The sequence below is a fragment of the Coregonus clupeaformis genome, chromosome 15, assembly GCF_020615455.1.
Source record: "Coregonus clupeaformis isolate EN_2021a chromosome 15, ASM2061545v1, whole genome shotgun sequence".
Taxonomy (NCBI): Eukaryota; Metazoa; Chordata; class Actinopteri; order Salmoniformes; family Salmonidae; genus Coregonus; species Coregonus clupeaformis.
The window spans coordinates 9,443,968-9,469,042 of NC_059206.1; the positions used below are offsets into that span (position 1 = coordinate 9,443,968).

General features: G+C 47.9%; 1 protein-coding gene across 1 annotated transcript in view; it reads left to right on the forward strand.

Annotated features, from left to right (window-relative positions):
• The window catches only part of LOC121581912 (protein Shroom3), a 165,130-nt gene that overhangs the window by 121,742 nt on the left and 18,313 nt on the right, over window positions 1–25,075 (forward strand). The window contains exons 5-11 of the mRNA XM_041897311.2: window positions 10,066–10,185; window positions 10,692–11,432; window positions 13,819–15,222; window positions 15,352–15,907; window positions 16,173–16,970; window positions 23,356–23,438; window positions 24,718–24,958. Of these exons, the coding sequence (XP_041753245.2) occupies window positions 10,066–10,185; window positions 10,692–11,432; window positions 13,819–15,222; window positions 15,352–15,907; window positions 16,173–16,970; window positions 23,356–23,438; window positions 24,718–24,958 (3,943 nt within the window). The remainder of the gene's footprint in view (window positions 1–10,065; window positions 10,186–10,691; window positions 11,433–13,818; window positions 15,223–15,351; window positions 15,908–16,172; window positions 16,971–23,355; window positions 23,439–24,717; window positions 24,959–25,075) is intronic.

Genomic DNA, 25,075 nt, shown 5'->3' on the forward strand with positions numbered 1-25,075 from the left:
CTACTGTACTCTACTGTACTCTACTGTACTGTACTCTACTCTATTCTACTGTACTCTACTCTACTCTACTGTACTGTACTCTATTCTACTCTATTCTACTCTACTCTACTCTACTCTACTCTACTCTGTACTCTACTCTACTCTACTCTACTCTACTCTACTCTACTGTACTGTACTCTGTACTGTACTCTACTCTACTCTATTCTACTGTACTCTACTCTACTGTACTCTACTCTATTCTACTCTATTCTACTGTACTCTACTCTACTCTACTCTACTGTACTATATTCTACTCTATTATACTGTGCTCTACTGTACTGTACTGTACTCTACTGTACTCTACTGTACTCTATTCTACTCTATTATACTGTACTCTACTGTACTGTACTGTACTCTACTGTACTCTACTCTACTCTACTGTATTCTACTCTACTCTACTCTACTGTACTGTACTCTACTCTACTCTACTGTATTCTACTGTACTCTATTCTACTCTATTATACTGTACTGTACTCTACTGTACTCTATTCTACTCTATTATACTGTACTCTACTGTACTGTACTCTACTGTACTGTACTCTACTGTACTCTACTGTACTGTACTCTACTGTACTCTAGTTTACTGTACTCTAGTTTACTCTACAGTTGAAGAAAGGGCCCATGGACTCTGGATCTAGTTGTCTTGGGCTTGAGACCACATACATTCGGTCTTTAACTTGTCATGGTCTCAACTCACTGGGTCTGGATCTTGGGACCAATGTCCTGGTATAAATCTTGTTCTTGGCTCCAGGATATTACCTTTGGTTTACAAACCATAGGCAACCCAATTTGAAGAAGACAATGCTCTCTGATCATTGGTTGATCACTCCCAACCCATAGGAATCTCCACCCAGAATCTCCATTCATACAATCAACACTGAACATGTTACAGAGAACAATAGAGATGATATTTCTCTAGATTCAATTTAAACGTTTTGGAAATCATGTTTTTACTATTTTGTTCATTTGGAATGAAAATACAAATTTTAGAATGAATCTGTAATAGAAGGTTAATTAGAATGATCAATACTGTGTTCTCTCTCTATTGCTACGTTTTCACTATGTTTCAGTAGTGACTAATGTAGTGGGGTGGTCAGGAAGCGTGTCAGTAGTGACTAATGTAGTAGGGTGGTCAGGAAGCGTGTCAGTAGTGACTAATGTAGTGGGGTGGTCAGGAAGCGTGTCAGTAGTGACTAATGTAGTAGGGTGGTCAGGAAGCGTGTCAGTAGTGACTAATGTAGTAGGGTGGTCAGGAAGCGTGTCAGTAGTGACTAATGTAGTAGGGTGGTCAGGAAGCGTGTCAGTAGTGACTAATGTAGTGGGGTGGTCAGGAAGCGTGTCAGTAGTGACTAATGTAGTAGGGTGGTCAGGAAGCATGTCAGTAGTGACTAATGTAGTAGGGTGGTCAGGACGCGTGTCAGTAGTGACTAATGTAGTAGGGTGGTCAGGAAGCGTGTCAGTAGTGACTAATGTAGTGGGGTGGTCAGGAAGCGTGTCAGTAGTGACTAATGTAGTAGGGTGGTCAGGAAGCGTGTCAGTAGTGACTAATGTAGTAGGGTGGTCAGGAAGCGTGTCAGTAGTGACTAATGTAGTGGGGTGGTCAGGAAGCGTGTCAGTAGTGACTAATGTAGTAGGGTGGTCAGGAAGCGTGTCAGTAGTGACTAATGTAGTAGGGTGGTCAGGAAGCGTGTCAGTAGTGACTAATGTAGTGGGGTGGTCAGGAAGCGTGTCAGTAGTGACTAATGTAGTAGGGTGGTCAGGAAGCGTGTCAGTAGTGACTAATGTAGTAGGGTGGTCAGGAAGCGTGTCAGTAGTGACTAATGTAGTAGGGTGGTCAGGAAGCGTGTCAGTAGTGACTAATGTAGTAGGGTGGTCAGGAAGCGTGTCAGTAGGACTAATTTAGTAGGGTGGTCAGGAAGCGTGTCAGTAGTGACTAATGTAGTAGGGTGGTCAGGAAGTGTGTCAGTAGTGACTAATGTAGTGGGGTGGTCAGGAAGCGTGTCAGTAGTGACTAATGTAGTAGGGTGGTCAGGAAGCGTGTCAGTAGTGACTAATGTAGTAGGGTGGTCAGGAAGCGTGTCAGTAGTGACTAATGTAGTGGGGTGGTCAGGAAGCGTGTCAGTAGTGACTAATGTAGTAGGGTGGTCAGGAAGCGTGTCAGTAGTGACTAATGTAGTAGGGTGGTCAGGAAGCGTGTCAGTAGTGACTAATGTAGTAGGGTGGTCAGGAATCGTGTCAGTAGTGACTAATGTAGTAGGGTGGTCAGGAAGCGTGTCAGTAGTGACTAATGTAGTGGGGTGGTCAGGAAGCGTGTCAGTAGTGACTAATGTAGTGGGGTGGTCAGGAAGCGTGTCAGTAGGACTAATGTAGTAGGGTGGTCAGGAAGCGTGTCAGTAGGACTAATGTAGTGGGGTGGTCAGGAAGCGTGTCAGTAGTGACTAATGTAGTGGGGTGGTCAGGAAGCGTGTCAGTAGGACTAATGTAGTGGGGTGGTCAGGAAGCGTGTCAGTAGTGACTAATGTAGTGGGGTGGTCAGGAAGCGTGTCAGTAGTGACTAATGTAGGAGGGTGGTCAGGAAGCGTGTCAGTAGTGACTAATGTAGTGGGGTGGTCAGGAAGCGTGTCAGTAGTGACTAATGTAGGAGGGTGGTCAGGAAGCGTGTCAGTAGTGACTAATGTAGTGGGGTGGTCAGGAAGCGTGTCAGTAGTGACTAATGTAGTGGGGTGGTCAGGAAGCGTGTCAGTAGTGACTAATGTAGGAGGGTGGTCAGGAAGCGTGTCAGTAGTGACTAATGTAGTGGGGTGGTCAGGAAGCGTGTCAGTAGTGACTAATGTAGTAGGGTGGTCAGGAAGCGTGTCAGTAGTGACTAATGTAGTAGGGTGGTCAGGAAGCATGTCAGTAGTGACTAATGTAGTGGGGTGGTCAGGAAGCGTGTCAGTAGTGACTAATGTAGTGGGGTGGTCAGGAAGTGTGTCAGTAGTGACTAATGTAGTAGGGTGGTCAGGAAGCGTGTCAGTAGTGACTAATGTAGTGGAGTGGTCAGGAAGCGTGTCAGTAGTGACTAATGTAGTAGGGTGGTCAGGAAGCGTGTCAGTAGTGACTAATGTAGTAGGGTGGTCAGGAAGCGTGTCAGTAGTGACTAATGTAGTGGGGTGGTCAGGAAGCGTGTCAGTAGGACTAATGTAGTAGGGTGGTCAGGAAGCGTGTCAGTAGGACTAATGTAGTAGGGTGGTCAGGAAGCGTGTCAGTAGTGACTAATGTAGTGGGGTGGTCAGGAAGCGTGTCAGTAGTGACTAATGTAGTAGGGTGGTCAGGAAGCGTGTCAGTAGTGACTAATGTAGTAGGGTGGTCAGGAAGCGTGTCAGTAGTGACTAATGTAGTAGGGTGGTCAGGAAGCGTGTCAGTAGTGACTAATGTAGTAGGGTGGTCAGGAAGCGTGTCAGTAGTGACTAATGTAGTAGGGTGGTCAGGAAGCGTGTCAGTAGTGACTAATGTAGTAGGGTGGTCAGGAAGCGTGTCAGTAGTGACTAATGTAGTGGGGTGGTCAGGAAGCGTGTCAGTAGGACTAATGTAGTGGGGTGGTCAGGAAGCGTGTCAGTAGTGACTAATGTAGTAGGGTGGTCAGGAAGCGTGTCAGTAGGACTAATGTAGTAGGGTGGTCAGGAAGCGTGTCAGTAGGACTAATGTAGTAGGGTGGTCAGGAAGCGTGTCAGTAGTGACTAATGTAGTAGGGTGGTCAGGAAGCGTGTCAGTAGTGACTAATGTAGTGGGGTGGTCAGGAAGCGTGTCAGTAGTGACTAATGTAGTAGGGTGGTCAGGAAGCGTGTCAGTAGGACTAATGTAGTGGGGTGGTCAGGAAGCGTGTCAGTAGTGACTAATGTAGTAGGGTGGTCAGGAAGCGTGTCAGTAGGACTAATGTAGTAGGGTGGTCAGGAAGCGTGTCAGTAGTGACTAATGTAGTAGGGTGGTCAGGAAGCGTGTCAGTAGGACTAATGTAGTGGGGTGGTCAGGAAGCGTGTCAGTAGTGACTAATGTAGTAGGGTGGTCAGGAAGCGTGTCAGTAGTGACTAATGTAGTAGGGTGGTCAGGAAGCGTGTCAGTAGTGACTAATGTAGTAGGGTGGTCAGGAAGCGTGTCAGTAGTGACTAATGTAGTAGGGTGGTCAGGAAGCGTGTCAGTAGTGACTAATGTAGTAGGGTGGTCAGGAAGCGTGTCAGTAGTGACTAATGTAGTAGGGGTGGTCAGGAAGCGTGTCAGTAGTGACTAATGTAGTGGGGTGGTCAGGAAGCGTGTCAGTAGTGACTAATGTAGGAGGGGTGGTCAGGAAGCGTGTCAGTAGTGACTAATGTAGTGGGGTGGTCAGGAAGCGTGTCAGTAGTGACTAATGTAGTAGGGTGGTCAGGAAGCGTGTCAGTAGTGACTAATGTAGTAGGGTGGTCAGGAAGCGTGTCAGTAGTGACTAATGTAGTGGGGTGGTCAGGAAGCGTGTCAGTAGTGACTAATGTAGTAGGGTGGTCAGGAAGCGTGTCAGTAGTGACTAATGTAGTAGGGTGGTCAGGAAGCGTGTCAGTAGTGACTAATGTAGTGGGGTGGTCAGGAAGCGTGTCAGTAGTGACTAATGTAGTAGGGTGGTCAGGAAGCGTGTCAGTAGGACTAATGTAGTGGGGTGGTCAGGAAGCGTGTCAGTAGTGACTAATGTAGTAGGGTGGTCAGGAAGCGTGTCAGTAGTGACTAATGTAGTGGGGTGGTCAGGAAGCGTGTCAGTAGTGACTAATGTAGTGGGGTGGTCAGGAAGCGTGTCAGTAGTGACTAATGTAGTGGGGTGGTCAGGAAGCGTGTCAGTAGGACATACTGTATGTCTACCTCACGTGTTGGAAGACGTGTGCTGAAAGTTTTGGGAAAAATAGGATACACATTTTTTCCCCATAGGGCTCTGGTCAAAAGTAGTGCACTATATAGGGAATATGATTCCATTTAATTTAAAGTAGTGCGCTATATAGGGAATAGGATTCCATTTAATTTAAAGTAGTGCACTATATAGGGAATAGGGTGCCATTTAATTTAAAGTAGTGCACTATATAGGGAATAGGGTGCCATTTAATGTAGTGCACTAAATAGGGAATAGGGTGACATTTCATATAAAATAGTGCACTATATAGGGAATATGATTCCATTTAATTTAAAGTATTGCGCTATATAGGGAATAGGATTCCATTTAATTTAAAGTAGTGCACTATATAGGGAATAGGGTGCCATTTAATTTAAAGTAGTGCACTATATAGGGAATAGGGTGCCATTTAATGTAGTGCACTAAATAGGGAATAGGGTGACATTTCATGTAAAATAGTGCACTATATAGGGAATAGGATTCCATTTAATTTAAAGTAGTGCACTATATAGGGAATAGGATTCAATTTAATTTAAAGTAGTGCACTATATAGGGAATAGGATTCCATTTAATTTAAAGTAGTGCACTATATAGGGAATAGGATTCCATGTAATTTAAAGTAGTGCACTATATAGGGAATAGGGTGCCATTTAATTTAATGTAGTGCACTAAATAGGGAATAGGGTGCCATTTAATGTAAAGTAGTGCACTATATAGGGAATAGGGTGCCATTTAATTTAATGTAGTGCACTATATAGGGAATAGGATGCCATTTAATTTAAAGTAGTGCACTATATAGGGAATAGGGTGCCATTTAATTTAAAGTAGTGCACTAAATAGGGAATAGGGTGCCATTTGGGACATATACTACCACTCTCTTGGTGCTCAGTTTAACTCAGCAGTTTTTCTCAGAGAACAGTGGTATATTATCTTAGACTGAGATGCATAAAATTGACGTTTGAGCCAACTGCCTGTATGTAGATGTATTCAGGACAGAACAGCTTGTTTATATGTTATTGGGTTTAGACAAGGACAATGAGGCCCTATCACTCAGTGATGTCAGATAATAAAGGGAAAAAAACACACAGACACACATAAAAAGAGAGGGGAGGTGGGTATTGACGTCATCTTTCAACTACAGAGGGACATTCCTGATGACACCTACCATTCCCATGACAACTCTGACTCCCACTCGGAACGCCTCGGCTCGTCCAATGCGGTTGCAGTGTTATTTGCAGAGAGAGAGAGAGAGAGAGAGAGAGAGAGAGAGAGAGAGAGAGAGAGAGAGAGAGAGAGAGAGAGAGAGAGAGAGAGAGAGAGAGAGAGAGAGAGAGAGAGAGAGAGAGAGAGAGAGAGAGAGAGAGAGAGAGAGAGAGAGAGAGAGAGAGAGAGACAGCGAGAGCGACAGAGAGAGAGAGAGAGAGAGAGAGAGCGAGAGAGAGAGAGAGAGAGAGAGAGAGAGAGAGAGAGAGAGAGAGAGAGAGAGAGAGAGAGAGAGAGAGAGAGAGAGAGAGAGAGAGAGAGACAGACATTGCAGCCTCTTCAGTTCTGAGAGTAATGTAGGAGAGGAACTGGGTGTAATTGTGTTGCTCATGGATGAGGGAGCACTGCTATAAGAGCGATTGTGCTGATCCCAGAGCTGTGACGTCCTCATCACATTCATTACTGCTGCAGAAATACCAACCAACACTGGGCCTCTACGATCCCCCAACACACACACAGGCATGCAGACTACACACACAGACATGCAGACTACAGACATGCAGACTACACACACACACAGACATGCAGACTACACACACAAACAGACATGCAGACTACACACACACAGACATGCAGACTACACACACACACAGACATGCAGACTACACACACAAACAGACATGCAGACTACACACACACACAGACATGCAGACTACACACACACACAGACATGCAGACTACACACACAAACAGACATGCAGACTACACACACACACAGACATGCAGACTACACACACACACAGACATGCAGACTACACACACAAACAGACATGCAGACTACACACACACACAGACATGCAGACTACACACACAGGCATGCAGACTACACACACACAGACATGCAGACTACACACACACACAGACATGCAGACTACACACACAGACATGCAGACTACACACACACACAGACATGCAGACTACACACACAGACATGCAGACTACACACACACACAGACATGCAGACTACACACACACACAGACATTTTTCATTACTACTAATTATATTTACTAGCACAATAATTATATTTACTAGCACAGTAATAATATTTACTAGCACAGTAATGATATTTACTAGCACAGTAATTATATTTACTAGCACAGTAATTATATTTACTAGCACAATAATTATATTTACTAGCACAGTAATAATATTTACTAGCACAGTAATGATATTTACTAGCACAGTAATGATATTTACTAGCACAGTAATGATATTTACTAGCACAGTAATTATATTTACTAGCACAGTAATGATATTTATGTCACGAACGTCTACTAAGTGAGTGGACCAAGGCGCAGCGTGCGATACGAACATGACTTTATTTAATTAAAGTACTCAATACAAAACAACAAACAATGACGAATCGTGAAGTCCTCAGTTACAATGACTGATACGGAACAAAAACCCACAACACTAAGGTGAACACTGACAGTTTAAATATGGCTCCCAATCAGAGATAACGAGCCGACAGCTGACACTCGTTACCACTGATTGGGAGTCACACGACCAAACAAGGAAACACAACCAAATACAACACAACCAATACCAAACACAACCAAATGAACACACCCTGGCTCAAAATACACAGTCCCGGAGCCAGAGCGTGACAGTACCCCCCCCTAAAGGCGCGGACTCCGACCGCGCCTACACCCCAAATAGGGGAGGGCTGGGTGGGTGTTGCTCCTCGGAGGCGGCTCCGGCTCCGGGCTTGACCACCACCCTACTACACTCCCCCCGTAGTGCCCCCAGTCCGATCTGACCCAGTTAGCTGGATCAGGACTGCCGACGCGCACCCCTGGCTTGGCGCGAGGCAGGAATGGACCGGACCTGGCAGACGATACGCACCCTTTGCATGGTGCGTGGAGCCGGAACAGGCCTCACCAGGCTGAAGACTCGCATCCCTGGCTTGGTGCGAGTAGCAGGAATGGGCTGAATCCGGCTGACGACTCGCACCCTTGGCTTGGTGCGAGTAGCAGGAATGGGCTGAATCCGGCTGACGACTCGCACCCTTGGCTTGGTGCGAGTGGCAGGAACAGGCCGGGTTGGGCCGGCGACGCACACCGTGGACCTGGTGCGTGGAGCAGGGACCGGCTGGGCTGGGCTGACGACGCACACCGTGGGCCTGGTGCGTGGAGCAGGGACAGGCCGAGCTGGGCTGACGACGCACACCGTGGGCCTGGTGCGTGGAGCAGGGACCGGCTGGGCTGGGCTGACGACGCACACCGTAGGCTTAGTGCGTGGAGCAGGAACAGGCCGGGCTGGGCTGGCGACGCACACCGTAGGCTTGGTGCGTGGAGCAGGAACAGGCCGGGCTGGGCTGGCGACGCATACCGTAGGCTTGGTGCGTGGAGCAGGAACAGGCCGGGCAGGGCTGTCGACGCACACCGTAGGCTTGGTGCGTGGAGCAGGGACCGGCCGGGCTGGACTGGCGACGCACACCGTAAACCTAGTGCGTGGAGCAGGAACCGGCCGGGCAGGGCTGGCGACGCACACCGTGGGCTTGGTGCGTGGAGTAGGAACAGGCCGGTCCGTACTGGGAACACACACCACTGGCCTTAACCGGGGATCAGGAACGGGCCGGACCGGACTGGTAACACACCTCAGTCTCTCACGCCGTGCCTCAACTACTTCCCTCCCTCTACTCGCCAATGGCTCCCGTAATCCGGTAGCCTTCTCTCCACGTCTCCCTGTGGCAGCCTCCTGCTGCCCAGCCGCCAAGCCATGTGCCCCCCAAAAACTTTTTGGGGTTGCCTCTCGTCCTTCCGACGATGGCCCTGCTGACGCCGTTGCTCCTCTCTCAGTCGCCTCTCCACTGTTTTACTCCATGGCCGGCGATCCATCCCATCCAGGATTTCCTCCCAAGTCCAAGACCCTTTACCATCCAAAATCTCCTCCCATGTCCAGACCCTTGGCTCCTGGACACGCTGCTTGGTCCTGGTACGGTGGGTTTTTCTGTCACGAACGTCTACTAAGTGAGTGGACCAAGGCGCAGCGTGCGATACGAACATGACTTTATTTAATTAAAGTACTCAATACAAAACAACAAACAATGACGAATCGTGAAGTCCTCAGTTACAATGACTGATACGGAACAAAAACCCACAACACTAAGGTGAACACTGACAGTTTAAATATGGCTCCCAATCAGAGATAACGAGCCGACAGCTGACACTCGTTACCACTGATTGGGAGTCACACGACCAAACAAGGAAACACAACCAAATACAACACAACCAATACCAAACACAACCAAATGAACACACCCTGGCTCAAAATACACAGTCCCGGAGCCAGAGCGTGACAATTTACTAGCACAGTAATGATATTTACTAGCACAGTAATAATATTTACTAGCACAGTAATTATATTTACTAGCACAGTAATTATATTTACTAGCACAGTAATAATATTTACTAGCACAGTAATTATATTTACTAGCACAGTAATTATATTTACTAGCACAGTAATGATATTTACTAGCACAGTAATAATATTTACTAGCACAGTAATTATATTTACTAGCACAGTAATTATATCTACTAGCACAGTAATGATATCTACTAGCACAGTAATGAGATTTACTAGCACAGTAATGAGATTTACTAGCACAGTAATGATATTTACTAGCACAGTAATGATATCTACTAGCACAGTAATGATATCTCTCAAGGTTGTGTTGCAACACTGTGAAGTCAGTGCTATGACATGGCCTTTACAGTCCATAATGATGACAATGATTACCCAGAAACCAGAAACCTATGAATGGTAGTATTTTATCTGGTAACTATTTGGTTATGAGTCTACTGCTGACTTCTCTAAATTATTTTAAATGTAACTCTCTTTCCATCTCTCTCTATCTCTCTCCTCTGCTCAGTGCGTCCACTACAGACCTGTCGGGCTACGACCCAGGTTACCTGAGGAAGAGTCCAGACCAGTACAGTTCTAGAGGAAGTATGGAGAGCCTTGGGGAGCAGCACAGCCACCCAGCTTACAGGTGCTGCTCTTTTTAACATTCTAAGTGTTTTATCCTCAATCATTTTGAATGTGTGTAATGCTGTCGGTCTCCGGTGTAACTGTAATGATCTAATCAATTCATTCAATCAAGTAAGGATCAAAGTACTCCTCTCCTCTCCTCTCCTCTCCTCTCCTCTCCTCTCCTCTCCTCTCCTCTCCTCTCCTCTCCTCTCCTCTCCTCTCCTCTCCTCTCCTCTCCTCTCCTCTCCTCTCCTCTCCTCTCTCTACTTTACTTTACTCTCCTCTCCTCTCCTCTCCCTCTCACTCTCCTCTCCTCTCCTCTCTCTCTCCTCTCCTCTCCTCTCCTCTCTCTCACTTTACTCTCCTCTCCTCTCCTCTCCTCTCCTCTCCTCTCTCTACTTTACTCTCCTCTCCTCTCCTCTCCTCTCCTCTCCTCTCCTCTCCTCTCCTCTCCTCTCCTCTCCTCTCCTCTCCTCTCCTCTCCACTCCACTCCACTCCACTCCACTCCACTCTACTCTCTACAGTTCTTCCTGCCACCAGCTGTCTGCCTCCAAGTCCTCCAACAGCATGGACCACCTTCACAGCAAAAGGGACTCAGCCTACTCCTCCTTCTCCACCAGCTCTAGTATCCCAGAGTACCTAGCGGCCGCTCCGACCTTTAGTAAGGAGAGGTCATACTCCATGGAGACGGTTCCACAGAGGGGTGGGGTTAGCGGAGGAGGGGGAGGGGCTGTGGCGGAGGGCAGGCAGCACGCTGACATCCAATACGTCCGTACAATCTACGACCCCCAGCAGGGCGGTGCCCAAGAGCACGAGGTCAGCTCCGCTGCGTTGCTCCGCAACCATGAGGCCAGCAGGGTGGGTTCTCGTAGTGGGGGCAGGGCCTCCTGTCACCGCGGCAGCAGTAGCAGTTGTAACAGCAGTGGCGGAAGCAATGGCGGTAGTAACCATGGTAATAACCCCAAACGCCACAGCGTTGGGCCGATCTGGGGCCAGTCTCAGTCCGCCAGCTGCAGTTCCTATGAAAGCCTGAAGGGGGCACCGGCTCCTCCCATGCGGAGTGACAGCTACGCAGCCATCAGGCACCACGAGAGGCCCAATTCCTGGTCCAGCCTGGAGCAGGCTCGCTCCCTTAGGGTCCTCCACAAGGGGTCCACCTCCTCCTGTCACCACTCCTCTGGCTCCGTGGCCTCCGGCTTGGGGAAGGGCTCCTACGGGGCCGAGGGACAGCTCCACACCGTCATAGAGAAGAGTCCTGAGAGCAGGTATTTAGTCTATTCTATCGTATCCATTTGCTTCTACGGAAGTCAGGAGTTGTGCTTTTTTAACCAGACATCAGTACTCTGTCTACGTGTCTCTGATGTAGACATGTGTACAGGTAACTGCCAAAATAAAGGAAACCCCAACATAAAGTGTCTTAATAGGGTATTGGGCCACCACGAGCAAGAACAGCTTCAATGCACCTTGGCGTAGATTCTACAGGCGTCTGGAACTCTATTGGAGGGATGTGACATCATTCTTCCAAGATAAATTCCATAACTTGGTGTTTTGCTGACGGTGGTGGAAAACGCTGTCTCAGGCCGCGCTCCAGAATCTCCCATAAGTGTTCGATTGGGTTGAGATCTGGTGACTGAGACGGCCATGGCATATGGGTTTACATCGTTTTCATGCTCATCAAACCATTCAGTGACCACTAGTGCCCTGTGGATGGGGGCATTGTCATCCTAGCCATGGTAGCCAAAATAATGGCCTGCCATGCATTTTTATACATAATGGGATGTTAATTGCTTAATTAACTCAGGAACCACACCTGTGTGGAAGCATTCGGAAAGTATTCAGACCCCTTGACTTTTTCCACATTTTGTTACGTTACAGCCTTATTCTGGAAAATAGATTAAATAGTTTTTTTGTCGTCATCAATCTACACACAATACGACATAATGACAAAGCTCTGTAGCTCAGCTGGTAGAGCACGGCGCTTGTAACGCCAAGGTAGTGGGTTCGATCCCCGGGACCACCCATACACAAAAATGTATGCACGCATGACTGTAAGTCGCTTTGGATAAAAGCGTCTGCTAAATGGCATATTATTATTATTATTATTATTATTATTAAAGCAAAAACAGGTTTTTTAGATTTTTTTTGCAAATGTCCAAAATAATATATATATATTCAGACCCTTTACTCAGTACTTTGTTGAAGCACCTTGGCAGCGATTACAGCCTCAAGTCTTCTTGGGTATGATGCTACAAGCTTGGCACACCTGTAGTTTGGGAGTTTCTCCCATTCTTCTCTGCAGATCCTCTCAAGCTCTGTCAGGTTGGATGTGGAGCGTCGCTGCACATCTATTTTCAGGTCTCTCCAGAGATGTTCGATCGGGTTCAAGTCCGGGCTCTGGCTGGACCACTCAAGGACATTCAGAGACTTGTCCTGAAGCCACAACTGGGTTGTCTTGGCTGTGTGCTTAGAGCTGTTGTCCTGTTGGAAGGTGAACCTTCGCCCCAGTCTGAGGTCCTGAGCGCTCTGGAGCATGTTTTCATCAAGGATCTCTCTGTACTTTGCTCCGTTCATCTTTCCCTCGATCCTGACTAGTCTCTCAGTCCGTGCCATTGAAAAACATCCCCACAGAATGATGCTGCCACCACCATGTTTCACTGTAGGGATGGTGCCAGGTTTCCTCCAGACGTGACGCTTGGCATTCAGGCATAAGAGTTCAATCTTGGTTTCATCAGACCAGAGAATCTTGTTTCTCATGGTCTGACAGTCTTTAGGTGCCTTTTGGCAAACTCCAAGCGGGCTGTCATGTGCCTTTCCGTCTGGCCACTCTATCATAAAAGCCTGATTGTTGGAGTGCTGCAGAGATGGTTGTCCTTCTGGAAGGTTCTCCGATCACCACAGAGTAACTCTGGAGTTCCATCCGGTTCTTGTTCACCTCCCTGACCAAGGTCCTTCTCCCCCGTTTGCTTAGTTTGGCCGGGCGGCCAGCTCTAGGTAGAGTCTTGGTGGTTCCGAACTTCTTCCATTTAAGAATGATGGCGGCCACTGTGTTCTTGGGGACCTTCAATGCTGCAGACATTTGTTGGTACTTTTCCCCAGATCTGTGCCTTGACACAATCCTGTCTTGGAGCTCTACGGACAATTCCTTTGACCTCATCGCTTGGTTCTTGCTCTGACATGCACTGTCAACTGTGGGACCTTATATAGGCAGGTGTGTGTGCCTTTCCAAATCATGTCCAATCAATTGAATTTGCCACAGGTGGACTCCAATCAAGTTGTAGAAACATCTCAAGGATGATCAATGGAAACAGGATGCACCTGAGCTCAATTTCGAGTCTCATAGCAAAGGGTCTGAATACTTATGTAAATAAGGTATTGCTTGTTTTAAATTTTTTATAAATTTGTCCCAAAAAAATTTAAAACCTGTTTTCGCTTTGTCATTATGGGGTATTGTGTGTAGATTGATGAGGGGAAAAAATAATTTAATAAATTTTAGAATAAGGCTGTAACGTAACAACATGTACTGTACTTTGTATCCCCCATGTACTCCACTGTTTCCTTTATTTTGGCAGTTACCTGTTCTGTTGTTGTTGTCTTTGCTGGTTAAATCCAGTTTCTCCTTGTTGGATGAATAGTTTCTTATTTTTCTTCTAGCCCCACCACCAAGCCCAAACAGGGCATGGGTCAGGGCTTCCTCCAGCCCCCTCAGCCCCAGAATACATCTGGCTGCCTCATGCTGCCCACTCCAGAGCCCCACTATGCACAGATGCCCACCAGCAGCCCCAGCCCCAGCCCCAACCCCAGCCCCAGCAGTGTGTACCCAGCCCTGGCCAGGGAGAGCAGCCTGAGCAGGCAGAGAGAGCTCCAGGGGTTAGGGTTGGGGGTCAGTGTGGATACAGGGATGGCGGTAGCATTAGAGAACACTTCCTATGTCACCTCTTCCAACCAGCCTCAGCATCATGACTTTGCTCAGCCTCCACTCAAACAGCCAGCCTATCCAGCCCAGCCTGTTGACAGAGGGGGCGACAGAGGACATGAGGAGACCCAAACCAAACTGGGTCTCTACAGGTCTCATGTGAAGGGGGAGGGCCAGACCGTCTCCCGAAGGCAAAGCCAGCAGGGGCAAGGTCAGAGGCAGGGTCATGGTCAGGGTCAGGCGTACAGACCCTCCTCAGCCCAGTCCATAGGCCAGGAGAGGAGGGACCCATACACTCCAGTTCAGCCGCGGGGAGAGAGGTCACCCAGGTATTCCCAGGGCTCAGAGAGCTACACTGAGAACCACCAACAGGGACAGGTCAGACACAGTGAACACAGCCATCCAGACTCTCAGCTTCCCACCACCATGCCCAGTAAGATATCCAAGGGCCACGTTCCTCAGGGGATCAGGAGCAGCAGTACCCCAGCCCAGGGGCCTGATCATCGGGTCAACAACCAGAGGTCCAGGTCCCCCCTCCGGCACTACAGCGACCCCAGTCCACCCCACCATCAGAGGAACCAGAGGGGACCAGAGCACCCCCTGACCCGGCTGGAGAACGCCCTAGCGGAGGTCCAGCGCTGTGCCAGTCCGGAGAGCTCCGCTACGAGCCGGAGCAGCCACCAGAGGAGCCCGTCTGTCCTGGAGAAGGTGAACCGGTTTGAGAGCCGTGAGCAGGAGCAAGGGAAGCAGAGGAGTCAAAGCACCAGCGCCAGCCACAACAACCTGGGACCCTCCTCCTCCCGTCCAACACAGCGCCAGCACCATGAGAGGGCCATGAGCCACGGTGCAGGTATGGATGACCTGCGGAACATGCTGGAGAGAAGCAGCAGCCCCAGCAGCACCTGCAGAACACGAAGCTCCTCCTCTAGCTCACGTCATGGGAAAGCTACGGTGGCCCACCAGGGTCATCATTACGCAGAGCAGCAAATGCCAGGGAGTTGTGACCAGGCCAAGCCCCAGACCTCCAGGGACCCCCACCACCAGCCTAACCCCCAGGACCCTCACCCTGGCTCGGCCCTACAGAGGAGCAGGAGCACCTTCCAACTGGGGAGCCAGGAGGAGAGCGACCGTGACAGGGACAGGTAACTGTTCTACTGTACCTATGTGAATGATATATGTTCAGTTTATTGTTGTCAGAACCATTTCACCAGGTCTTCTTCGTGGTACATGTTAATGTGCGTGGTGAATAAAGGTGATTCTGATTTTGACAGAGAGTTCCATTGGAGGGATGGCCTGCAGGACCTACTGGGGACCATCCAGGACACGTCCTTTAACCGGGCCTACAGGGACTGTATCAAGGACGCCCAGTCCAAGGTGCTCCGATCCACCTCCTTCAGACGCAGGGACCTGGGAATCAGCGCCAGCTCTATCCAGAGCTCCAACAACCCCCCTCCTGGTGTCAACAACAACCCCCCTCCCGTCCCCGCTAAGAGGAAGGCGGTGGCCCCCAGTCCCAGTCTCAAACCCTCCACTGTCACCACCACTGTCCCAGCCTCCGCCCCAGCCACCTCCCTGTCCCCTCACACCCCCAAAGAGAGGCACACGATCACCACCCCAGACCCAGTCCCAGCCCCAACCACCTCTCCCTCCCCTCACACCCCCAGAGAGAGGCAACTTGTCACCCCGGAGCCCGAGAGGTTCAGCCCCCCAGAGCTCCCCAGCGTCCAGGCCTTGGGCCCACCAGTCCCGGCCCGTATCGGGGGGCGTAAGAGGTTCACCATGGAGCAGAAGAAGAGGTCGTACTCCGAGCCAGAGAACATGCACGAGGTGGGTCAAAGTATCCAGGGGGCCAATCGACTGCTGTTGTGCCCATGAGCAAAGCACTTAAAAAGGTAGACTCAGCGAGATGGCGTTGCAACAAACAGGTCTCGTTTAGCCTCAGGCTTCAACGCTCTTAGTTGTTAGTTGTTCAACGCTCTTAGTTTACCTCACCCTTTACTGTTCTCCACTGTGGCTGACCCTGTGCCTCCAAACCCTTACTGTTTTCTGCAAGATAACGGACAACAAAGATTTCTTCCTCTTCCTCTTCCAGGTGGGGTTAGAGTCTGACGCGAGGAGGAGCACCCAACACCAGCAGATCCTGTTCCCAGGCACAGAGACCAGCGTGGCGGACCGCAGGAGGATGTTTGAGAAGGCCGCCAGTCGCAGCCTGAGCTCCAGCTCCCAGACTCCCCAGGGCCTCCATATCTCCCAGACTCCCCAGGGCCTCCAGGGCTCGCAGGCTGGTCTAGCCGTGTCACGGCCGGAGCTCCGGCAGCTGCAGCAGGACGCCCTGGCCGACTACATGGAGAGGAAGAGAGGCTGGAGGACAGACAGGGACAGCTCCGAGGGGAGACAGCATCGTCACCGGCCCCACAGTGCCTACCTCCATCCTTTCACAGACACCCAGAGTGTCTCTTCTACCTCCACCACCAGCCTAGCCTCTCTCCAGGAGCTGCTTGGCCCAGACAGCAGCCTCTTTGGTGAGGAAAGGCTCTGCTCCACCCTGCCTCCCGGTCTGCAGCTCCAGGGCTGTGTATACCCAGGCAGGGTGACCGCACCACACATCCATGCCCAGGCCCCCACCTCAGTCTCCACCTCCCACCAATACCCCACTGGATCTGGATCCCACAGGCCTCTGGAGGGAGAGCCAGCCCCAGGCCAGGCCTACGAGGCTTTCCAGAGCCAGGGGTTTTCCCAGCGAGGCGATGGGGCCTTTGAAAGAGCGGCTCCAGCCCGGAGCTCTGGGAAGTCTTCCTCAGCGGAGGATCTTCTGGAGCACTCTGAGGAGAAGCCTGCACCACAGCACTTCAGATCACGCTCCTCGCCCTCTGTAGAGAGGATCAACCAGGTAGAGTACATCTGTCTTTTAGATTTTTTTTATAATGAAATGCTACTCTGGGACAGTTCCAAAATAGAGGCACCACGCAATTCAGTTCCATAAAAACATGCTTTAGCTGTATATCTCAGGTCTTTCCAACTAGGGCTGGCACAATTATTGTATAATCGTGTAACCAACAATTATGGACAACAACCTTGAATTTAAAAAAAAAATGATACATTTATTTTAGTAGGGAGGTTTGAAATTCAAGTAGATTTACAGTGAGGGGAAAAAGTATTTGATCCCCTGCTGATTTTGTACGTTTGCCCACTGACAAAGAAATGATCAGTCTATCATTTTAATGGTAGGTATATTTGAACAGTGAGAGACAGAATAACAACAACAAAATCCAGAAAAACGCATGTCAAAAATGTTATAAATTGATTTGCATTTTAATGAGGGAAATAAGTATTTGACCCCCTCTCAATCAGAGAGATTTCTGGCTCCCAGGTGTCTTTTATACAGGTAACGAGCTGAGATTAGGAGCACACTCTTAAAGGGAGTGCTCCTAATCTCAGCTTGTTACCTGTATAAAAGACACCTGTCCACAGAAGCAATCAATCAATCAGATTCCAAACTCTCCACCATGGCCAAGACCAAAGAGCTCTCCAAGGATGTCAGGGACAAGATTGTAGACCTACACAAGGCTGGAATGGGCTACAAGACCATCGGCAAGCAGCTTGGTGAGAAGGTGACAACAGTTGGTGGGATTATTCGCAAATGGAAGAAACACAAAAGAACTGTCAATCTCCCTCGGCCTGGGGCTCCATGCAAGATCTCACCTCGTGGAGTTGCAATGATCATGAGAACGGTGAGGAATCAGCCCAGAACTACACGGTAGGATCTTGTCAATGATCTCAAGGCAGCTGGGACCATAGTCACCAAGAAAACAATTGGTAACACACTACGCCGTGAAGGACTGAAATCCTGCAGTGCCCGCAAGGTCCCCCTGCTCAAGAAAGCACATATACAGGCCCGTCTGAAGTTTGCCAATTAACATCTGAATGATTCAGAGGAGAACTGGGTGAAAGTGTTGTGGTCAGATGAGACCAAAATGGAGCTCTTTGGCATCAACTCAACTCGCCGTGTTTGGAGGAGGAGGAATGCTGCCTATGACCCCAAGAACACCATCCCCTCCGTCAAACATGGAGGTTGAAACATTATGCTTTGGGGGTGTTTTTCTGCTAAGGGGACAGGACACATTCACCGCATCAAAGGGACGATGGACGGGGCCATGTACCGTCAAATCTTGGGTGAGAACCTCCTTCCCTCAGCCAGGGCATTGAAAATGGGTCGTGGATGGGTATTCCAGCATGACAATGACCCAAAACACACGGCCAAGGGAAAAAAGGAGTGGCTCAAGAAGAGGCACATTAAGGTCCTGGAGTGGCCTAGCCAGTCTCCAGACCTTAATCCCATAGAAAATCTGTGGAGGGAGCTGAAGGTTCGAGTTGCCTAACGTCAGCCTCGAAACCTTAATGACTTGGAGAAGATCTGCAAAGAGGAGTGGGACAAAATCCCTCCTGAGATGTGTGCAAACCTGGTGGCCAACTACAAGAAACGTCTGACCTCCGTGATTGCCAACAAGGGTTTTGCCACCAAGTACTAAGTCATGTTTTGCAGAGGGGGTCAAATACTTATTTCCCTCATTAAAATGCAAATCAATTTATAACATTTTTGACATGCGTTTGTCTGGATTTTTGTTGTTGTTGTTATTCTGTCTCTCACTGTTCAAATAAACCTACCATTAAAATTATAGACTGATCATGTCTTTGTCAGTGGGCAAACGTACAAAATCAGCAGGGGATCAAATACTTTTTTCCCTCACTGTAGTTTACCCAATAGCAGTTAAGTGGGTAAAGTTCATAATATAATGTTAAGAGTAGAACGGGAGGAGAAGCTTTGTTTTTGAGTCAGGGATCTGCGTTCAAAGATCAAAAGCTCAAAACATTTTTCTACAAAAATAACAAGACTAAAAGCTCAAATATTTTTCTACAAAAATAACAATAACCGTGACTATTTCCATGACAATTAATCTTTCCCAAAATTCCATAATCGTCACAGCCAACTACTATGGGTGCTGTCGTGCCAAACCGCTGGGTGGTGTCAAAAAACCAAAAACAATAGTCCTAAAAGGAGCTGATGCTACCCTCCTCTGGCCTGACTTGGTATCTGCGACCTTGCGGAGAGCAGGCACATAACCCTACTCTGGAGGATGAGCATCCCAGGGGTCAGGAGAGGTCAGTAGAGGTCAGTAGAGGTCAGTAGAGGTCAGGAGAGGTCAGGAGAGGTCAGGAGAGGTCAGCAGGGGTTGTAGATCATTCTACTCAGCTGGGCTCTAAACACCAGCCCCTCCTCCTGACCACAGCTGGCACATAAAGCATATCCTGGTCACCGGTCTGTTTCGGCTGACATTCCACTTGTGCTCTGTGTCATATGCCAAAGTTTAGACACGGAGTACAAGGGACTGGAATTATAGCTAAACAGATTGGCAGCCAGACTCCATAAAGCAACCTGGAAAGCTAAGCGCCACATGATAACCGACGTGGGTAGAGTAGATGACTCTGCTGCAGAGTCCGTTTCTGTGGGGGGGCGTTAAACAAGGACACCCTTTATTACCAGATCTATTTTTTTAAAATAGTAACGTCGTGTCTTATGTCACGTACTGTACTGTGTTCTCTGAGGGGGGGTGACAGGGTGAGTCTACGTAGCAGTTCAATGTAACATCGATAGGTTTAGGCTACTACATGATACTCATATTTTCCCCTATACCCTCTTCATGAGGTTGCTACAACCTAGCCTATACGAGGTGAATGACAGTGTTCACATGGACAGACAGTGACATTCAATACCGCCTTGCACACTCTTGCCCGCATGTAGCTGATCTATAGGGTATAATCATTAGTCCAACAGTTGCAAACAAGAGTTTCTATTGGACAAATTCAGGAATGTTTATCCCCGTTTCGTTTGCTTCCATTTAAGGAACGTTTTTCAACAGAATCGGCGGAATGAATACACCCGTGATCACACGTAAACACAGTTCACTTTCATAGCAGCCACGTTGTATTCCTTCTCGCATCTACACACTCTCCTCCTCTCACCTTTTCCCTTCGCTTGTGGACTTCAATGCACAACACATCAGCTGTGTGTGACCAGACAAAAAAACCTTTCCAAGCCAAACCATGTCATAACCGCTACACACAGCCTACATCGTTGTCCCCATATTAGCTAAAGTAACGTCATAGTCAACATAGCTAATAGAACTAACGCGTTTGTAAACCCGCTACAATCATGCAGGACAGGGTTAAGTCAGTAAGCAGATTAGCAGTTACACCGGCGGGCCCCGGGGGCAATACATTTGTAAAACCAAAAGCTTACCTTGACTTGGAAGAGTTCCAGTGTTGTGTTGGATAGTCATAGCCAGCTTAGCTAGCATCCCTCTGTTTGAGCCATGTGTTTGAGTAGACTAAACTAGCTTGCTGCATTTGCTAGCTAAGTAAGTGAAAGTGAAAAAAATGGGGAGATATCTCTCTCTCGCGTCTCCTTCATTTTTGAATAAATCAATTTGTTGAAAACTGTTCAACCATTGTCTTTCTCTCTCTTTTAGTCAACTACTCACCACATTTTTTTGAACTGCAGTGCTAGCTAGCTGTAGCTTATGCTTTCAGTACTAGATTCATTCTCTGATCCTTTGATTGGGTGGACAACATGTCAGTTCATGCTGCAAGAGCTCTGATAGGTTGGAGGATGTCCTCCAGAAGTTGTCATAATTACTGTGTAAATCTATGGAAGGGGGTGAGAGCCATGATCCTCCTAGGTTTTGTAATGAAGTCAATGTACCCAGAGGAGGATGGAAGCTAGCTGTCCTCCGGCTACACCATGGTGCTACCCTACAGAGTGCTGTTGAGGCTACTGTAGACCTTCATTGCAAAACAGTGTGTGAATATATTTAGTATAGTTCTATCTAAAAAGGATAACTTTTAAAATGTTTTAACTATTATGTTAGCTAGGGGGATTATTTAGTTCGTTTTATGAAATATGCATTCTGCAAAAAGAAAGACATTTGGCGCAGATCTGTCATTCAGGCCATGTGCTTGCATTCATTATGAGATAAGTAGCTAATGCTAGCTAAATTAGAACGTGTGACTAAAACCAGTGCGCCAAGCATTTGCCTGCATAAACATTTTCAGTCATCAGCGCATGCCATTTGCAGTTGAAATGTACAGCCTATACATTTTGTATTGAATAACAGTGTAATGTGCATATGGTTTATGTAAGAAAACACAGCTGGCTTATGCTCTGGTGATGTGCAGTTCGAACGATTAGTTATTTTTGAACAACTCTTTACTGACTCGAGAGTCATGATTCGTCTTTCTGAGTGACTAGTTCATTTTAGTTGTTCGTTTGACCTGCTGGCCGCAATGAATTCTACAGCAGGATTAATACACGATCCTCCGGCTCAGTGGCTCCGGAGACGTGCTCTGACCAGTAACTGTCTATAATATGTGCGCTGAAACATAGATCACGCCGCATAGAGAAGGAAAATACATGTTTAGAACTGATAAATGCAAGAACCAAAACATACACAGCCAGCCTCTGTTCAACATTCGAACTTGAGAACGAATCGTTCGGGTGTCTGCTGCAGTTCGTAAGCGATAGCCTATTGGGCAAATCTCCCTCGTGGCAGTCATGCAATTGCATTCCGTTCACAATCTAGCCCGGTTGCAGCCGCAACCAGACCTCATTTCAAAGGTATCAATAAATAATCTTATTTGTATGCCTAGCAATCACAAATTGCATTGTTTGAAGCACAGTTTTATAAGTTTCGGTCACCGATGACGGCTCCAATAAGCCCCATATGCATAGCTGCGGGAAGATGTTGGGTGGTGCTTAAATGTTTTTGCATGCGCTACAGACGCTATATCGGTCCGCTAACACAAGACTAGTAAAGGCCGAGTGCACTACTTTTTGTGAGAAAAAAAAATTCTTGGGGAAATTCATATATTTTTTAAATTATGTTTTTCAGGGGGTGCTTTACCCTCAGCACCCCTACTTCCTGCGGCTATGCCCCTATGGTGAACGAGAGGCTTGTAGAATCATGATTCTTTCAAGTTTTTAGTTCATCGTTCGCCGGAAGGGGGTCCTGCAAGCTCTGGGCGTTACGGACTCAAATGAACGAAATGAGTTGTAAGATTTGTTCTTTTGACTGAAACGAGTCGAAAAGATCAGTGTCAGTAAAAGAGCGACGGCTAATAACACAATGAATGAGTTTTCATAAGTTGCTATGCTGGTTGCTATGCTGGTTGCTATGCAGTTCTGCCATGATTAGTGCACCGAGTTCTGCAGCAGCTGACTGCGTTAGCTAACGATAGCTATGACGTTATCATTTTGATCAAATGTTACAAAGTAGCAAGCCACGCCAGTGCCAGCTGTCAAAGCCCATTTCTGAGAACAGACCCATAACTTTGGTGCAGTAAGACTTTATCAGCAAGCTGGCAAACTAGCTACCGAGCAAAATCTGGAGAGGAGTTCCACGATTTGCCAGACAGATGGCTCCTGGCGACTTGAGTGTCGCGTTAGAATGACGCCATCTGATGGAAGACAATGGTAGTGTATGTAGCTACGCTCTCAGAGAGGGATCTTGTGACTGCTTACAGACGATCTCACTGCACAATCTGGAAACACACACAGACACACACAGCACCAGTGTGGAGACATAATACACAAAAAAAACAAAAAACATGTATGCACGCATGACTGTAAGTCGCTTTGGATAAAAGCGTCTGCTAAATGGCATATTATTATATTATATTATATTATGACGCCAGGGGAAGTATCCCCCCAGAACATTTATACTCAACGTAAACACTAATAATCATAAAATGTGCGTCCAAATGTCACCCTATTCCCTATCTAGTGCACTACTTTTGACCAGAGCCTGCTGTTTTCCAATCCTACTGTGTGTGTGTTTTTCCTAAATAGATCACTATCCATAACCTCTGTGTCAGCCTGAATCACTCTGGAATGTTATGGTTTACCTCACCTTCCCCTTCTCACAAAGTAACCATCTCTCTCTCTCTCTCTCTCTCTCTCTCTCTCTCTCTCTCTCTCTCCCTCTCTCTCTCTCTCTCTCCCCCTCTCTCTCTCTCTCTCCCCCCTCTCTCTCTCTCTCTCCCCCCCTCTCTCTCTCTCTCTCCCCCCTCTCTCTCTCTCTCTCCCCCCCTCTCTCTCTCTCTCTCCCTCCCTCTCTCTCTCTCTCTCCCCCTCCCCCTCTCTCTCTCTTTCTCTCTCCCCCTCTCTCTCTCTCTCTCTCTCCCTCTCTGCCCCCCCTCTCTCCATCCCGCTCTCCTTTCAGGACTTCATGGCAGGAGGAGATCCGAGGATGTTTGAGGTCTTCTCTAATGAACCCCAGCTGTTCACACACCATGACAACAACAGGTCTGTTTCCATGGAGATAGAACCTTCTGTATTCCCTATATCAGGGCTGGCCAACCCTCTTCCTGGAGATCTACCGTCCTGTGGGTTTTCAGTCCAACCCTAATTTAACACACCTGATTCTACTTATTAGCTGCTCAACAAGACCTTAACCAGCTGAATCAGATACGCTAAATTAGGGTTGGACTGAAAACCTACAGGACGGTAGATAATAATAATAATAATAATAATAATAATAATAATAATAATAATATGCCATTTAGCAGACGCTTTTATCCAAAGCGACTTACAGTCACGTGCGCATACATTTTTACGTATGGGTGGTCCCGGGGATCGAACCCACTACCCTGGCGTTACAAGCGCCATGCTCTACCAATTGAGCTACAGAGGACCGGAAGATCTCCAGGAAGCGGGTTGGGCAGCCCCATAAGGCTCCGGGCCCATAGGGCTCTGGTCAAAAGTAGTGCATTATATAGGGAATAGGGTGCCATTTAATTTAATGTAGTGCACTATATAGGGAATAGGATTCCATTTAATTTAAAGTAGTGCACTATATAGGGAATAGGGTGCCATTTAATTTAAAGTAGTGCACTATATAGGGAATAGGGTGCCATTCTCTGGTCAAAAGTAGTGCACTATATAGGGAATAGGGTGCCATTCTCTGGTCAAAAGTAGTGCACTATATAGGGAATAGGGTGCCATTAGCAGGGGAAAAAAAGTTGTTCTAGATAAGAGCGTCTGCTAAATGACAAATGTAAACAAATGTAAATGTGGGATACACACTGTCTGTCTGTCAGATTCATTACATATACACCGGTGAAATAACCAACAGTACTCCTCTCACGTACTCATCTTGTTAGTTAAGGCCAAAGTGTTTTCCACTTTAGTCATCCCAAAAGTTCTGATGATCTCTCAGATTTTTTTTCCTCTCAAAGAACTAAGTTTATGATGGGAACTGAGAAAATGTTTATTTAAACATGCAGCAGACTTTTAAGGTAATAGCCCCTGGTCAGATCCTTACTTGGTCAGCAGCACAGGGTTCTACTGTTCTGTTCACTGCTATTTTAGAGCAGGATTGTCCTGGTTGCAGCAGAATTCCTGGCATTTAGAAGGAAAACCCCTGGCATAGAGGGAGGGAAACAGAGATTAAAAATAGCATGCCAGGGATGGATGTGATTGGGGAAAGAGGGGTAGGCACTCATACACTTAACAGGTTTGTGTGTGTGTGTGTGTGTGTTTGTTTGTTTGCTTGTGTGCATGTTCTGTGTTTATTTCTCCTCAGGTCCATGGACAAGCAGCGTTCAAAGCGTCCCATCTCAGCCTCCCAGTCCCAGCACGCGGACACCCATTACCTGCTGAATCAGGGCCCTTCCCAAAGCAACACCCCTGTGATGAGGAGAGAGAGGCAGAGGAACACCGACCGCCAGCGGGCCCTTAGTGCCTCCGGCCTGGCTGCCTCCGTAGGTCTACCCTGCCCCTTCTCCTCCATGGGCTCCAGCCCCGGCACTAGCCTTGACTGGCAGGTATGTCTGTCTGTCTGTCTGTCTGTCTGTCTGTCTGTCTGTCTGTCTGTCTGTCTGTCCGTCCGGCTGAAAGTTTCTGTGTTGCCTTTATTTAACCAGGTAAGTAATTGCGAACAC